General features: G+C 39.0%; 1 protein-coding gene and 1 long non-coding RNA gene across 5 annotated transcripts in view; one reads left to right on the top strand and one right to left on the bottom strand.

Moving 5' to 3' along the window:
• DSTYK (dual serine/threonine and tyrosine protein kinase) overlaps positions 1-7268 on the top strand; it is a 48764-nt gene extending 41496 nt beyond the window's left edge. The window contains exons 11-14 of one of the 4 annotated variants that reach the window (XM_081949336.1): positions 1903-2017; positions 3343-3467; positions 4761-4816; positions 5690-5827. In XM_081949336.1, the coding sequence (XP_081805462.1) occupies positions 1903-2017; positions 3343-3467; positions 4761-4781 (261 nt within the window). In that variant the 3' untranslated portion in view covers positions 4782-4816; positions 5690-5827. Of the gene's footprint in view, positions 1-1902; positions 2018-3342; positions 3478-4760; positions 4817-5689 lie in introns of all 4 variants that reach the window. The other 3 variants (XM_081949335.1, XM_081949333.1, XM_081949334.1) reach the window with 3 other exon arrangements.
• On the bottom strand, positions 1977-18481 carry LOC309390206. The gene is made up of 3 exons (XR_014175087.1): positions 18265-18481; positions 5610-5797; positions 1977-2079 (listed from the first exon to the last, which is right to left on the bottom strand). It is a non-coding gene; the product is annotated as an uncharacterized lncRNA (long non-coding RNA).
• Positions 18482-18523: the final 42 nt, after the last annotated feature.

Here is an 18523-nt window from a genome sequence, read left to right as displayed (position 1 = left end):
AGATAGATAGATAGATAGATAGATAGATAGATGATAGATAGATAGATAGATGATTGATAGATAGATAGATGATAGATAGATAGATGATAGATAGATAGATAGATAGATAGATAGATAGATGATAGATAGATAGATAGATAGATAGATAGATAGATAGATAGATAGATAGATAGATACCGTGTTTCCCCGAAACTAAATGTCCTGAAACTAAAGCCTTGCCACATTTTTCACGTGGGCAAAAATATAAGTCCAGCCCCGAAAATAAGCCCCCTGGACAATCCCCCCGTCCGGCCAGGCAGAGCACCGCTCACCGACCTAGCTGTATCTCGAAGGCGCCAAGCCACGGGAGTGAGGTGGGGGCAAAGGCACTCACGTTGCTTGGTGCTTTCGAGGTACCACTAGGTCGGTCAGCGGCACTGTGCCCAGCTGAAGAGGGGGAGTTGCTGGGCAGCTGCTCTCTTGCAAGCGGGCTCCCGAAGAGCCGGGCACAGCCATAGGGTCGAATGGCTGTGTTGCGCTGTCACAGCAGCAACACAGCAGACATGAGGTGGCCAAGCTCGCGAACAGCCGCCCGGCAACCCCCCTTTCCAGCCGGGTACAGCGCCGCTGACCGACCTAGCAGTACCCGGAAGGCACCAAACAACGCAAGCGCCTGTTCACCGCCCTCTGCCTCCCGCGGCTCAGTGCCTTCGGAATGCCCCTAGGTGAGTGAATGGGGCTCTGCATGGCTGGAAAGGGGGGTTGCCGGGCGGCTGCTTGCGAGCTTGGTCACCTCATGGCTGCTGTGTTGCTGCTATGACATCGCAACACAGCCATTTGACCCTGAGGCTGTGTCCAGCTCTTCGGGAACCCAGTCGCAAGGGAGCAGCCGCCTGGCAACCCAAAAATAATAAGCCCTCCCCTTTAATAAGTCGAAGACCATATTTCGTGGGTCAAAAAAATATAAGATCCTGTCGTATTTTCGGGGAAACACGGTACCCTATCCTATTTTTTTAAAGGTTAATACCATTTTGTGACCAATAAGCAGATGGTAACCTTTTCAGATTTGTGATATCTGCATTTTGCACTGGGTAATTGCAATTACAATTTGTAATATAATCATTAAGAGAAACTATGAACATGTTGCAATAACCAGTATGTGATATAACTAAGTAATCAATAAACTATCACTATATCCAGTTTCCTCAGGAAGAGTAACAGCCCACAATCTCTTTCATGCAAAATAAACACAATTGTATCAAATTTACCTGATGCTTTTATTTATTAATTTATTATTTTCTCCCAAGGAAGATCCATAGAGCTCCTTCATTCATTCCCCCCCATAACACTCTTTGGTAGATTGAGTACAGAGACAGTGACTAGGCTATCGTCAACCAATAAATGTCCATGGTTGAATGTAGATTTTAATGCTGCTATTCATGGCTCTCCAATATCTAAATCAATTTATCTTTTTGGTTGTACTAGTAGTAAAATTGAATGCATTTGATATGATACTTGTTTTGTTTCATAAGAAAATTCTATCTAATCAATGGTTAAGATTACAACTCTATATCACCCTGTGTTAAATTTTCTTTGAATAACTTATTGAGGTATGAGACTCTATGTAGTTAATAAAAGCAGAAGCTCCAGTATCAAATGTGATCTGATCTAGATTAGATTATAATAGGAACAACAATGATGGCTACTTTAAAAAAATATCCTAGCTAATTATTTCTACAACTATGTATCTAATGCCACTGGACAAAGTATAAGACTTCGTTAATGTTGTTCAGCAAATACACTTTTGAAAATAGGGATTGTTTCTAGCTGCTTAATAAAGAGATTTGATAACAGGATGTTTTTGATAATCATTGTATTGTGTGTTGTACAGTCATTGTATGTTACATTTTATATTCTTTATAGCTTGATAAAAACAATAGAGCTAAAATCACTGACCTGGGATTTTGTAAACCTGAAGCAATGATGTCTGGAAGTATTGTTGGGACACCTATACATATGGCTCCTGAACTCTTCACAGGTGAATTTACCTTGAAAATCTTATTGATTGTTAGACATGAAGTCAAATCTCAGTAAAATAGTCTGCATCCAAGAAAACCAGAAAAAGTATTGTTTCTTTCAGGAAAGTTCATGTGTTTATGATAAGGAGAAGTCAAACAATTTAACTTTGTGTTTCATAGATCTCAGTCTTGCAAAACTTTTTAAAAAGGAATTAATTTCAAGAACAACAAAATTTCATAATTTGGGGCCACTAGAGAGATTCTCTCCTTTGCTCTCTAAAACTACTAAATGAATGAAATAATTGGGTGCGCAGATGAGGTCAACCCAATCATGGATGCTATCTCCAAGATGGGGTAATCCCTGGTACAATTATGAAAGAGTTTAATGTTAGCAATGCATCAGACTGTGAAAATATAATCCCTGAATAGTATTGTTAATCTAATTTTCATCGTGTTCCAACTATCTGTTTGTGAATACTGTGGGTATAAGGAGTTGGGGGGGGAGGGCAAGTTCAAAGCTCTTAACCCAAATGCAGTTCTCCCAGGGAAAACACTGACTCAGTTAACCAGCATCAAAGTAGGCAACTATCTCATTATAAAAATGCTTTCTTGGGAAAACTACACTGCTTAGTCATTTAGAAGGCTAAGGAATGCAGAATGCTAGGAAAGCAAAGTAATTCATTAAAAATAAACTATGTTCACAAAATACTTCTTTTTGTACTTTCAGGCTACTACCTACCTCCATCTTTGTAGTCTTCTCCCTTTACCTCATAGTTATACCCCAACAGTCTTTCTCATTTTACTGGGCACATGGTTGGTTATATTCAATGAAATACCTGGTTGCCAAATCCAATCCCATATAAATTCTAATTTGCAAAAGTCTATAAATATGGTCTGTAGCTCCATCTCTCTTTAGGCTTGTCTTTACTTCCAGCACTGTAATAAACCAATTTGTACTTCAGTGTAACATTTCATGGTTTCTGGTTCAGCTGAACATTTTTGGAGGAAATGTTTCCTACTTTATAGCCAGAATATTATATGATTTATATCTCTGAATATGGTATGTAGATTCTCAGTATACAAATCCATGAAATCACATGATCAGTGCAGTTAGTGCTTCAGCTCTAAAAAAGAGCATTTCTGATTGGCTGATTATTACTTGATCCAAGAGAGCAATATAAAAATATTTAAATATGTGTGTGGGCCAAGTTGTCACATTTGTGATAGAATGGTTTGTGCCAGCCTCCATTCTTTGTGCTGCTCTTGCCCTACTAGAGTATCTAGTAGTGGAGGATGAATACATGTAAGTAGATTTCAACCAATATTTCTTGTTCATATTTCGTAGGGAAATATGATAACTCTGTGGATGTGTACGCATTTGGCATCCTATTCTGGTACATCTGTTCAGGACATGTGAAATTACCAGAGGCTTTTGAGAGATGTGCAAGCAAGGATCATCTTTGGAACAATGTACGAAGAGGTAGGCATAGTTGCAACACAAATAAATTATATCAAATTGTGAAATGATGGTGAATACATAGAATTTCCTAACGTGACCAGATTTGGCCCTCATAGTGTTTCAGAATGTGAATGAAGTCCACAGAAAAAGATTAGTGGGTAAGTATTTTTAAGTATGGGGAACTCTTTCCTTACATCAACTTATACAACTTATGTTACCTTAATAGAAGCCTATTTTAACAAACACAAAGAATGGAACAGAAGACTCCATAGCACTCAATATGATGGCAACTTTCAATATGTCATATAATATTGTATACTTCATCTTAGTGTTTTGATGTTTATAGGAACAAACCATGTAGATTGTTTTATCATTCTTCTAGAAATTTGTACCAAGTTTGTAAATCTGTAAAATGTTTTAAACAATGCTGGAGTAATAGAATGTTCTTGCATTTCTTGATAATGCTACCTGTTGGTCTTTCAACCTTCCATCAGGACCCTAAATTTGGGAATAATTCAGATAAGCCACATAAATTTCTCTTTAGAAAATGAGGGAAATGTCATTCAAACCTCATGGTTCCTCCTGGCATCCAGTTCCTCAGGAACTTTGAATCTGAAGCATTCTGAAGTGTTGGAAAATGCCAAACAGACAGGGAAGAGGAATAAAGCAGGAAATTAGCCTTAAGATCCAGGACTAACCTCTCCCCCCCCCCCTCCCTCCACCAAGCTCCAGGGAACATCATTTATTTGTTTCCAAAGGAAATAAGCAGTTTGGAGAGATTCCTGTGTTACAGGCAGAATACAATAAAATAGTTAGCTTTAACCCTACACATTTGGATCTAGTCGCTTGTGCCTGACATTAGATAGGGTTTAGATTGCCATTCCTAAATACTATCCTGTATATCTGTACAATGGCCAGAGAGATTTGCTTCTGTTGCATGTTCAGGATGACAGCGGTGTCATGTTTCTGAAGACAGAGATATAGACAGGGATACATGTGCTAAATATGAAATAAAATATATTAAAAGTGAATCACAGTAACATTTACTCATGTAAATGGTCCACTAATATGTACAATATAACACTGAAATAGGCTACTTAATGAGAGCATCAGCAGCTGTATGTATAAATCTATGTATACATTTCTATGCACTAGGAAAATTCTGTTTCTTTTTGCATTCTGTCTATGCAAATTGTTACTGTAATTTTAAGTAGACTACTTGTGTAAGTCTTTATTCATACATACTTGAGAATATTCATAATGTTTGTTTATGTTTTTCTCTTTCTCCCAATGTTTATGGTTAGTTACTTGTCAAACAAATCTGAGCTGCTAATAGAGGATTAAAAACATCAAAATACAAGTAAGAATCAATAAAAACTGACACCACTGGGGTAAATAGATGACATGGGTGGCACACCAATCTAATAAATAAATAAATAAACACCTCACATAGCATATACTAAAATGGACATCTAAAATATAGATGCCTGAGGGAGAAAAAAAACTAAAACCTGATAGGATCAGGGCCACCTGAATTTTGGGAGCAGGGAAATGTTATTCATAGGGCAGTCAAATATTGTGCCATGTAGGTCTTTATAGATAACCACCAGCAATTTGGATTGTACCCAGAAATGCAAGTCAAAGGTGGCAGTGTTACACAGGCCAACTAAGCTATATGTTTAACAACTTGTATTGCTGCAGTTTTGCCTAACCGAAACTTCCTAGAGGTCTTCAAGGGCAGCCCCATGTAGAGCATATTGTCATAGCCAGGTGAGAGGTGACCGAGAGTAAGACCTCCTAACCCAGAAATAGGAAGAGTTGGTACGGAAGATGAATTTGTGCAAAGGTCCTACTAACAATGGCTGCCACTTGCTCTCTGAGCAGGAGCCACAAGAGTAAAGGACTTTGACATTCTGCATTAGTTTTCTGGGGAAGTGCAACCCAGTCCAGGATTAACAGTGGAAGCTCTCTAGAACACAGTAGCTCCCAAAACCACAGCCACTCAGTTTTGTTATCGTTGAACCTCAGTCTTTTATTCTCCATCCAGATTTCCACGAATCCTAAATAATTTATTATCTCAAAGCCTTTTATTATAAAACCTTGGATGAAATTTATTTCTAGAAATAACAGAAGAAAACTGCTGCAATTTTTACCATTGTAATGAAAGTTGATATACATCAAAGGATTAGCTTTGCACCTTTATTACGTCATCACATTCTTTATTCTCTTTTAGGTGTTCGCCCTGAACGTCTTCCCATTTTTGATGAGGAATGTTGGCAGTTGATGGAAGCCTGTTGGGATGGAGACTCTTCTCAGCGCCCTCTCTTGGGCATCGTCCAACCTATGTTGCAAGGAATAATGGATAGACTTTGCAAATTGTACTCTGAGCAGTTAAACAAAGGACTCGATGATTCCACTTGAAGATATTGTGAATTTGTTCAGTTATGTAAGAACCTGGGTCACCACTTTGCCACTGACAACTCAGTGGCTGTCTGGGACAAACCAGACAAAAATTAAGGGTTCAGGTGAGATTATTGAAATCCCACCTTTATATACTAGCCAGAGACTTCTGTTTTCAATACACACTACTAATGTAGCTTGACAGTGCTTCCTTCTTTCTTAAAAATAAATTTAGGAGCCTGGGAACTTAGACCTTAGTCTGTAAGGGGTTTTACTTATCCATTCAGGTGAAGGCAGAAAGCACTGTTAAGTTGGGAAGTCTGGCAGTCAATGCAACTGCATCTTAAGCTACAGTTCCTGCTAACTAGATGCATGTACATCAGCCTTTCTGAATGTTACACATATGAATGTGGATGATTGGAAGAAATAAGATGGTGTCTCTTCCAAAGGGAGGGTAGTCTTCTAATTTTTGCAATGCAGAGAGCTGTGAACTAATTTGGACTTTTGATAATATCTTGTTATTGTTTGCACAATGGGATAAAAGCTCATAATGGGAAAGTCTCACTGCAAGAATATCCCAAAGTATAAGCTCACTGTCATTTATGAACCAAATTACTTTTGGGGAAATTGACAAATAGGTGACAATGGCCTGATTTTATTATTACCATTACTTTACAAACTTTAAGACAATACTTCACCCAAAGGTTGTTGATATATTGAAATAAAAAGACAAGTAACAACTATTGTCTGTACCCAATGGACAACCAAATGTTTTTAATCATGGCAGATTTTGCTTTTCTTTTTTCCCTTTGAATCTAAAGAAAGGCAATGACTGTTTTAAACTCTTAATGTCAACTGGCTATTTTAAAAGATTTTGTTAGCTTTGTATTTTTAAGTCATTCCTTTGAAGACTATTTAAGAGAAACCTGTCACTTTTCTATGGATGTGTCTGACCATCATTTTCTTCTTTGGGCTTTATCATTTAATATTTCCCATGTAATTTACATACTCCAACACAAACATTCCTTTTCATTTGTTTATACACAATTTCGTTTCATAGCACAATAATTTTAAGAACGTATAGGCTGAAATGCAGTGTTTCTGGCATGGATATAGAATGGGACCAACTACCAGTGTTCCCTCAGCTGTTTGGAGAATGAGAAATACCATTTTCCTTCATCTGTACACCAGGAGACATATGCTGGTCCCAGTGTCATAGGACAACCTGTGTGCTGTGCAAACCTAATCACCATTTTTTTCTAGGAGGCACCTTCTCTTGTACAAAGCAGAAACAGGGCCTCTTAACCCTACTTATGTAGATCACTAAGAACAAAAGTAGCCCCACAGTGTTACTCAATACCAAAATAAACCTTTGTGTGTGTGCAATAAAATAAGATATCATGCTTTTAAAATGACTGCTTCTTACTTAGTTGCATTTATTGTTCTGTTGCAGTCTAAAGTTGTTTTGGAACTTCTGTCCAAAAATTGTAGCATTTGGCAAATTTACCAAAATAGGCAGCCATAGCTGTGATCATTACACAAAAGCACCTTTTCTTGAATAAGAAGTTCTAATATTGCCATAGACATATTTTTGGACGATCATTCCAGTCACTTGACAGTATTATTTTATCTTTTGTTTGTGCTGTGGTGGCTAGTGACCTCGTTTAGAATTAGGAGCACCTTGGTCAGTATTTTTGGAAGTATAAAAATAGTTTATGTAATATAAAATGAAGCTGTTATTGAACACGTTGTGTATAGCTTTTACCAATCAGCTACTTTTTCACTGTTTATCTTGTGCCTTTAAAAAATAATAGTTGTCAAACCATGCTCTTTTGGAGCTGTCTTCCCCATTGACATAAAATTGGCTGTATCACTTCTCAGTATAAAACATGAATGCACTTTTCTGCTGGGAATTTATTTTTATTTGTGCTGTTATCAGCCTCCATAAACAGATGTCATAGCGGCAAAAAACAGATGAATGTTTTTGTTCCTAAAGATGCTGCTAGTAAAATACATTAGGTTTGAATTGAATTGAATACAGTCCATTTATTATAAAGTTTTCCCATGTAATTAAAATTTTCCTAGTGTTATTATTACTACCGTAGCATGAAAAACGCAGCATAAATTGTAAACACTAAATATTTTCAAAGATGAAGGTATAGGAGCAAAATGTGGTATTATCCATAATATAGCGATGGATGATACCAGCTGTCAAACTAAGAGTCAAAGAGATTTGACAAAAATATAGCATCAGATCTCTCTAAAATATCCCAGTTATGATTGCCTATAACTACTCTCCCTGCTTCCATTAAAACTTGGTTAATTTTATCCCAATTATTCCATACTCAGAATACTTTATTTATTGAACTGTACTACGCAAGGTTTACATGTTACTACCAACTGAATGGTTAAAGCAGGTGCTCCAGAAGGTTAGCTTGCTATGTATGCAGATCAAAGGAAATCCAGCTAGTTTACAAAACAGATGTAACTGCAGAAATTAGAGCTGGCAGGATCAAATTATTGACATTGGTGCTAGTAATTGATGCTTCATAGGTGAAACTATTTGAAGTTTTTCATTGCTTGGATAGTCCGTTTTGATTTGGGAACTGGCCTTACAAGTTCTGGACAAACACTACATAGGAGTTACATGAGCTACATTTTAGCTTATAAAGCAAGGCTTAAATTCAGATTAAGACTGATTGTTGTAGTGCTGAAGTCCTAGCCTTAGCTTGTTGGTGCATTGCTCCTACCAGTCACATTGCTATTTACATGGATTGTGGCAACTGACATTTTTTTTTGTATCACCTCAAACTTCTATTGCTGATGGCTTGATTGTGCAATGCACACTATTCTAGCTTTTCTAATTAAAAAAACAAGCTCTACCATTTAACAGTTTTTATAAGCACTTCCTTTCTGTTAGCTCTTTTTTCTGTTCCTTCCCCTCCTGGTACCAGGATTTGGAAAGTCAGGAGAGATACTTGAATCATCATTTTCTTATTATTATTATTTCCAGAGTGATAGACTTAATGAGAGGAACATCAGTATTGCTTCTTTATTTAATGTGTTTTTGTGCTGAGCTCTTTTAGAGATGTATATAATGCTTTGTCTATATCCACTATCTCTTAGTCAGAAGTTATCCTTTTAAAAATATTATTATTGGTTTATTTTTCTCCAGGGAGAGAAGAGCATATTTGCATATGAAACTCCCTTAGGGACCTAAACAACACTGCATTTCTTTACCATTTTCATTTAGGCCTGTTAAATTGATGGTCAACTATTACACTTGATCAGGAGCAGATGAAACATGAAAGAGTTGTATAGTTCCACTGTAGATTTTGTACTACTTTTTATTTTATTTTTTAAAAAAACTGATGTATTATGGTGTTAAAGGAAAGATAACAAATTTACCAATTATATAGGAAAAGTGCAATAACATGGAAATTCAAGATTTAAGGACAAGTATTTTCCTTGTATTGTGTAATATTATTTACTTTTCCACTGCTGCCCCCCCCCATAACATGTATTTTTAAACAGTGTGAGAATTGGTTAAAACTTCATTTAATGCCATAATGAAGCTGTGTTTTAATAGGTGATAGAATGCACTGAAGTGCTGTTACATAATAAAGATTTCATTAACATTTTATATTACTGGTATGGTTTATTCTTTCAAGAAGTGTTATAATTTTATCTGTGACATCACTAGCTGTGGTGAGGAGTGAGACAAATAGCAGTAACACTGATGACTAAATTGACATTTTATTTACTTAAGCTTTGTTGCTTCCATTAATAGCATTTTTCCACTTGACTGCTGGTATTGACATATCTTGTTCCTATGGAAGTGGACAAATTCCTTGTGGCTGTAGTTTGGCCAACTGTTTTCTGGACCCACGCTTAAGAGTTGAGGCTTCCTGGGAGGTGGCTTGTGGATGGGTCCAAGAAGTAGTTGCTATTTGCGGGAGGAAATGATTCTGCCTACTATGAAAGACGAGGTGATGTGAACCCTTCTTAAGATACCATTGGATGAACTGTTTCAGTCATTTTTGTCCGGTCTCCAGCTTTCTTTTTTGGGGAAAGTGAAGATTACATTGGAACTCAGCTGCAGAGAGTTCTGGATGAAGCTGATTAACTGGATCCTTTTCAGTCTGATTCAAGCCAAAGTCCAATACTGAGATGACATTGGCTGTGCTTGCCGATAACCTCTGGAAGGCTTGGGTACAACCATCCTGCCCACCTCCGCCTGGATCTCTCAGGTTGTGAATGTCATTGACTCTGCTAACCTTGGTATCCTTCTGATCAGGCTTTAAGGGCTGGGTTTGGGAGGCACTATTTTGCAATATTCTCTTTTCTTCAGGGCCAGTTTTTTGGAGTTGCAGGGAAGACAAGAGTTCATACTCTAGGTCCTACAATGTGAGGTGTCTCAGAGCTGCCTCTTTTCCTTTTTAACATCCATTTGAAATCTTGGGTGAGGCCATTTGCTAGCAGGGGGTACAGTATCATCAATATGGTGATAATACTTATACCTCATCCCTGGTTGGGCAAGTGATCCTATTGAGGTACTGACGGTGTCTGGAGGCTGTGAGGGTCTGGATAGGAAGGAGCTTATTTGGATTCAACTCTGGCAAAATGGAGTGGCTTAGGGTTTCTAGTCCCAGAGCCTGGTGACATGCCAGTTTTGATTCTGGACAAGGCGACACTTGCTTGGATGGACAGGGTATGCAATCTGAGGATCCTTCTACACCCACAACTCCTGCCCAATGACCAGGTAACAGCCATTGCTAGGAAAATTCTTGTGTTCCAGTTGCATCTTTGGCTAGATTGGGAGGCCTTGTTCATGGTCACTGATGTCTTGATTGCTTCCCATTGGATTATTATAACATGGTCTACGTTATATGACTTTTATTAGTTTTATTGTTTTATATAGGGTTTTATATTCTGTAAGCCACCTTGAGTCGCCATGTGCAAATAAGCGGCAATATAAATTCTCTAATTAATAATAATAATTAATGGAACAGTCCTTGAAGACAATCCAGAAACTATAACAAGTCCCAAATGCAGCAGCAGCACAGTTTTGGGCACTCCTAGGTTCATCTATTACACCCCTGTTGCACCAGCTGCAGTAGCTCCCAGTTTCTTTCTAAATGCAATTCAAGGTGCTGTTTAATCTATTAAAACTGTTATGTCTGTTTGATATTTTGTAACCTTAAATTGGGTAAAATGGTGCATCAGAGCAACGTTTTTTGAATCAACATACCTCAAGTGGGCTAATTTACAGAATGTGTCCAAAATCTGTCCACCCTCATTTTTGCTTCCCTCTGTCAGTTCCCTGACAGGAATGGTAGCAAGTCCCAACAGATGAATGGCCATTAATTGCTTTGTAACGAAGATGCCAAATTGAAATCTCTTAACAGTGATGGCAGTCAAGTGAGAGAAGAATGACTAATTATTTGGATGCCTCCTGGCAAAGTAGAGATGACTGGGTGGGTGGGGGTTTGAAAGGTGAGCCCTCTTCCTTGGGGAAACATTGGAATGGGAAGTGGGTGTGCAGCTTTTCCTCGGTTTGTTTCCCCTTCCTCCAGTAAAGTGGCAAGCAGTTCCCTGGAAGACTAAGCAGAGGAGGATGAGGCGGCTTCACTGCTGCTCTCCTGAGAATTATAAGGGGAAGGGAAAGAATATAAGGCTATATATGGAATGTGGAATATATGGAATCATAGGGAATGAAGAAAGACAAAGGAGCAACTTGAATGGCTGACCAAAGGGGGGCAACACGTGAGCTCTTCCTCCCTGGAGGCAGGGGCCATTGGAGACATACTGTAATGGGAAGTGGGGGTGTAGTGGTCTATTTTTCTTTGTTCCCCTTCCCCCAGCAAGGTAGCAGGAAGTTCTACAGGGAAGAGGAGGCTTCACTATATGCCACCCATCTCAGTATCCAAAGAGATTCTGGGCGGCTAAGAAAGGCATAAAAACATAAATATAAAAACATTAAAATTAATGGCAAAGGTTAACCATCAATAACATAGTGAGGCAATACGGGGTTGGATTTTTGTTAATAGGTTGGACAACAATATGAGAAAGATGTTAAAGAGTATGGTTTTAATATGGAAAATTCAGAATTAGATAGGATACTCATGGGAACGGATGAAAAAATGATTTAAAAATTGTACAGTTATCTACTTAGAATAAATTTAGAAAAAGAAGAGGTTAAAGAAACAATGATAAGATGGACAAAAAACTTTGGATAGACAATAGAACTAGAAAAATGGCAACAACTATGGGAAAGGAATTATAAATTGACAATGGTGACAGCATACAAAGAGAATTTATATAAAATGTTTTATAGATGGCACATAACCTTTGAAAGATTAGCAAAAATGTTTAAGGATAAATCACCTAAATGTTGGAAATGTCACCAATTGCCAGGAACATATTATCATATGTAGTGTATGTGTAGGGATGCAAAAAACTATTGGGTTAAAATACAAACATGGTTAGAGAAAATGATACATCAACTCGTAGAGTTTAAGCCAGAGGTATTTTTATTGGGTATTCTACCAGAGAAATATAGTAAAAAAGATTCATATTTGATTGTACAAATAATAACAGCAACTAGAATTGTATTTGCACAAAATTGGAAAGCAGACAAAATCCCATCGGAAGGGGGAGGTAATAAAGAAGATATTAGACTGTGCAGAAATGAACAGGTTGACATTGAGAATAAAGGACAAAGAGGAATCTGTACTACAGGATATGGGGGCGATTTTATGAGTGGCTTGAAAAAAGATAGAAAAAAAAAGGAACAAAACATGAAATAAATATCTCAGATGACACATGATTAAATTAGGGGGAGGGGAAATAAAATCAAAATGTAAATATACAGGCGGAAAAATGATAGGAATTGACAAATCTTAAATAGCAATTATAAGAAAGTATATCTAAGAATGAATTTGACAATAAAAATAAAAAACTTTTTACAAAAGAAAATGGATAACCATTTGACTAGGGTGATCTAATGCAATGGTGGAATTCAAAACTTTTTACTACTGGTTTTGTGAGTGTGGCTTGCTGGGTGTTAGATCGGGTAATGGAAAGGCAAACTCAGGCTAAAGGCAACAACATTGCTCTTTATTGTAACAGAGCAAGTATGTACAATCCAGCGAAGGTTGAATCTGACAGCAGCCCTTTTATAGGAAGCTGTCAGACCCTTCAACCACTGAGATTAAACCTCTGTTCCCGCCGGAACAGAGGACCTTGGTGGAAACCATTATAACTATAGCTAGTATCTAACAGTGGGCATGGCAGGGGAAGGATACTGTAAAACAGGGGTGGCGAACAAGTTCGACAAAAAGAGCCAAAATTTTAAACTGTGAGAGTCAGAGAGCCACACCACGCAGTGACCTGCCAAAACAGACAAACACTCACACAAAAGCATATAATTTTAACAATAATATATTAAACACATAATATAACATGCTCAGTCAGGTGTTTTTTGTTACCTTGTTGGAGTGATGGGATGATAATCTCAGTGGGATTATTACACCAAACTGAGTGTGAGTGCCCTGCAGAAGGATGACCTATATGAATACTAAGTATACCCCATCTTGTTGGCACATAGGTAAAAGTAAAAATAAGACATCTCCTCTTCAGTTGAGCCCGACTCTAGGGGGCAATGCTTATCTCCATTTCTTAGTCAAGAGAGCCATGTTATCCAAAGACACTTCCGTGGTCATGTGGCCAGCATGATTTATATGCCAAGGTGCACAGAACACTTGTTACTTTCCCATAAAAAGTGGTACCTATTTATCTACTTGCATTGGCATGCTTTTGAACTGCTAGGTGGGCAGGAGCAAGGGTGAGGACGGGAGCTCACTCATCACATGGCACCTGAGTCTCAAAGCCAGGCTGCCAGCTTTCCAGCTGACAAGCTTAGAATCTTTTAACCACTGAGCCATCACATCTCTTTGATGGCACAAAATCAATCATTCAGATATGTTAGGCAAACACAATCAAAAGTGATGTCCAAAGTTTTACTAATTCACAGCTCCGGGGAAAAAAAGTTGGAGATAGAGATTAAATAAATTAGGGAATAATATAGAGCAATATCTCTTACTCTCAGCAATGTTCAGATAGGTGGACTTCAACTCCCAGAATTCCCCAGCCAGTATTAGATGTTCAATCATACAAATGTGTAATTGCAATATTTGAATACTGCCAATTTCACATGAAAGCTTGCCTATTATCTTCAATGCAAGGTTTACAAGATACAATGACTTTCTGGAGGCTCGGATCGCGCGCTCCCTTTCGGCGCTAAACCCGGAAGTACGGTCGACGCGACGACGCTTGCCTGCGCTCCACCAGCTTGGCTGGGAACGGAAGCCGAGCTGGTGGAGCGCAGGCAAGCGTTGTCGCGTCGACCGTACTTCCGGGTTTAGCGCGCGATCCGAGCCACAGTATACTAAATAATGATAAGAGGCAAAGAGCCTCATTTATTTTGGCCGGGAGCCGCATGCGGCTCGCGAGCCGCGTGTTCGCCACCCCTGCTGTAAAATCTCCATTCCCACCCCACTCCTCTGAGGTCCCTTCCAGCCTTTGGATTCTATGTTTCAGGACTCTCCTGAGGAATGTAAGGGAAAACAAATGTTGGTGCTTACCTGAACATCGTTTCTCATGACTGGGCGGGAGGTGCTGTTATCAGTGCTGATTTGTTCATAGACTGAGAGAAAGTGTTGCACCCACACCTCTACTCCTTTTGCCCAGATCCTTGAGGTCGCATGGAGTACGATGATCTATAACAGGACTTCACAACAAGGGTACCCCCTCCCTGGTCAGCCTGCTACAACTAACTAGGGTGGGATGTAGCACCTCCCGCTTCAGTCATAAGAAACGATGTTCAGGTAAGCACTAACGTTTGTTCTTCATGACAGGGAGTGGGAGGTGCTACGGTTGGGACATACTGAAGCTACTGTCCACAGGGTGGGAAAGGTAGTTAAGAATCCGTAATGGCTGTAGGAGCCACTACTCACTGCAACACTCTGCGTCCAAAGAATGCTTCAACTGACGCAGAAGCATCTAGCATATAGTGACAAATGAAGGAAGTAGGGGATGCCCAAGAGGCTGCTCTACAGATATCTTCAAATGGCACTCTAGTCTCCCATACCACCATGGTAGCCGCACTTCAAGTTGAATGTGCAGTAATACCCTGAGGTGGAGTCTTACCCCTTGTCTCGTAGGCCAAGGAGATGGTTCTCCTTAACCAATGGCCTTTGGTTATCTGGGTGACTCTAGCTCCCAGAGTGGCATCAACAACACTTCTGACTTATGGAGCGGAGCCATTCGTCTGAGGTAAATTCTCAGCACCCTCCGGATGTCCAACCTGTGCCAGAGACGCTCTCTTGCGTGGGATGGAGCTGGACAGAAGTTGGGTAAGACTACCTCCTTACTGCTAGTGGCCCTGGTGTTAGGACTAAACGACCAATGCTCCGGCCCCTGAGTAGCTGGATCAGGCCCGGCTGCCAGTTTATCTACTGGGTCAGCATTCCTGGCAGCCGCCATATTTTCCCCCTCCGTTACTCACAGTTAGCTCAGTTCAAAAGTCTTTGATATGTGAGTCGGATCGACTGTTACCCTGGCATGGCTTGCAGTGCAGCTTTTCACCAGAAGAAATAACTGCCTGGGGATTCATTGGCCTCGTAGCTTGAACAAAATGGCTGCCACAATTTAGCTCTTTTAAAATGGCCGCCTGACTCTCCAATCATTGGAATCTCGGCCTGCCAAGTTTTGGCGCTCGGCAGTCCTTCCGGGATCAGATGGCTCTGGCAGTCTCTTTTTTAAGTTTCTTTTGTTAAAAACAGTGGTGGTCAGCTGACCTATTCAGAAGCCAGCGGCGATCGAGGCAATCCGAGACTATTTTAGTCACTGTGGAGCGGTGGCTGGTTGGCTCGCTTTAAAACTGCTGCCTGGCTCGCCTGAAAATGCCTCCTGGTGTTAAATTGGTTAGTGGTGTTTCCTGAGCACCAGGCTACTGCCGCATGAGCCTCCGGTGAAAAACTAAATTTAAGCCAGTCTCACCAACCTCAAGTTAGTCTTTATCATCTTGGGCAACCAGATCCCAATGCTGGACCGGCCATCCGGCACCCCGACAGGGTAAATGCGATAAACGCCCCTCTCATCGTTCGCAGCGTTAATAATTAATCCAAAAATTTTTTGAAGGCCAAATTCAATTTAGATAATTAATAGCTAATTTGTTTAAATTTTAGTTGAGATTCCAAAACAATTTTAGAGTATTCCTGAGTAATTAATTCCAGAGAAAATAATTATCAGCCTATTCGGACCATAGACTGAGAGGAACTGGGCAAAAGGAGTAGTGGCGTGGCTGCAACACTTTATCTGTCTATGGACCAATCAGCATTGATAACAGGCCAACCATGGCACCTTCCGCTTCCTGTCATGGAGAATGGCATAAATCTAAGGTTCAATGAAACACTATCCTTAGACTACTTTAAGCATATGGTCCAATTTTTTTTAAAGGCTAATTTTTTTGAGACACAGATTTAGCATATTAAATTCAAGAGCTAACTGAACTGCTTCCAAAGAAGTATAACATGGAATTTGGACTAGGAACACAAATAGTTTGCATACACAGATTTTCATACAAAAGTTATTAGTCCTGATTCTTAAACTACACAGGACTGGAAAAGATACCTATTTTTAACACTGAGGAGATCAGTGTAAACTCAAAAGAAATTATACAACTTTATAAAAGGGAATATATTTTTTTATTTAAAACATATGAAAAACATTTCATTGTATTTTATTCCTTTCCTCACTCCTCCTTTTGGTCAGTCTAAGTTTTTCTGTCATCAAATTGTTTTTGACTCCTAGTGACCATATAGATCTTTTTCTATCTATCTCTATCTCTAATCTGTTGAAATCTCCCAATAGTCTAAGTTAAGCAACATGAGGTTTTTGGTTTTTGTAATGTCCCAATATCATTTTCGTGCTTCCAGTACATCTAGTTGACCCTGAAAATTACAGCAATAGGAATATTCTTGGGAAGGGAGAGTTAATGAATTCTGTATAAAAGAGCTCATTACAAATACTTTAATCATTACCAATGAAAGCTTAAGCTGTAACAAATATCTTTGCCACTAAATTTAGCACAATATTTGATTTGGTTCAAATCAGGGAGACATCAAGAAGGCTAACAACCTTCTTATCTAATTTAGAGGTCAGCTTTGCAATATCATCTTGTCCATTGCTTACTGAATGGTCTGAATGGTCTTAGATACAACTAATACAATAGTTCAGGATCTTGATGAGCCACGGTGGCACAGTGGTTAGAGTGCAGGCTACTTCTGCTGCCTGCTGGCTGCCTGCAATTTGACAGTTCGAATTTCACCAGGCTCAAGTTTGACTCAGCCTTCCATCTTTCCAAGGTGGGTAAAATGAGGACCCAAACTGTTGGGGACAATATGCTGACTCTGTAAACCGGGGCTGTACAGCACTGTTAAGCGGTCTATGTCCTATTGTTATTGCTATTTGCTGTTTGTCTGAATAAAGGTCCCATATCTGTCACTTGCTGACAGTTGCTTCTATTCCTACCTGCCTCAAAATCCTAATCAAAATGGTCATTTGTTCAGAAAGTCTTGGAACAACCAAAACAAATTAGATTGGTATATTTTAAAGTGTAACTGGCTTTCAGAAGTACTGATTTTGGGTCCTGTAGCACAAATAGTTAGTTTAGATTATCATACTTTTTGAACTGTGAGTTTCACCTCATTCTATCACACTTCTACCATATTCATACAGATAGTCCTTATTTAGCAACTGTCTCATGTTCATGGTTACAATGATGATAAAATATTTCATGTTTACAACATTCAAAGATCTGCAATGCAAAGGAAAGCTGAAGTATGATCATAAGCAAAATCTCGTTTTCGCTTAGTAACCACTTCACTTAAATTGCTGGTATCAATTGTGGTCACTAAATGAGGACTATCTGTACTCCCCTGAGGACTGTCTGTACTTAAGTGAGATTGTTGAGTTGGCCCAGTGTTTGGAACCAGTGAGTGTATCATCAGAAGAGAACGGGCTTAAGCTGAATCCTAAAACAGATTCTGTTTGCCTTGATGGTTCCAGAATTGATTAGAAACACTAATTCCGGCAGAACAGATGTATACTTTGTGTGACTGTTACTTGGAATGTCAAGCTTCAATACTAGCTTTTTAATAAAGATATATTTAACATGGCACCCATGCCTCCTTTTGAAGTTCAGAAAACCATATTTTCTTTTTAGCCAAAGCTAAAAAAGCCAAAGCATTTCTTACATGTAAAAACTAGCATATAATCTAAACAACAGCGAGCATATTATGGAAGTTCTTGAATACATTTGCAAATATTAAGAAAAATTCTAACCTGGCTGGGAAAGAGGATGATGATGAAGTTTCCTTATAGCGCTTTTCATTAATTAAACTATTAAACAATACACCAGGTTTTCAGCATTGTCTGTAGCAATGTCACATGTAGCATTCCTTGCTAAGTCTACATTATTGGCCCGTTTGGACAGTAAATCACAAGAGTGGCACAATCCCACGTTTAACCAAAGCATACCCAACACTGTTCTGCACAAACTAACATTTCTAATATTGTATAGCGATTTACTTGCAAACTGACA

Source organism: Natrix helvetica (assembly GCF_964273705.1).
Source record: "Natrix helvetica genome assembly, chromosome: 3".
NCBI classification, from domain to species: Eukaryota; Metazoa; Chordata; class Lepidosauria; order Squamata; family Natricidae; genus Natrix; species Natrix helvetica.
Note: the sequence above shows the minus strand (reverse complement) of the source record. Positions and strands in the feature narration are given on the sequence as shown.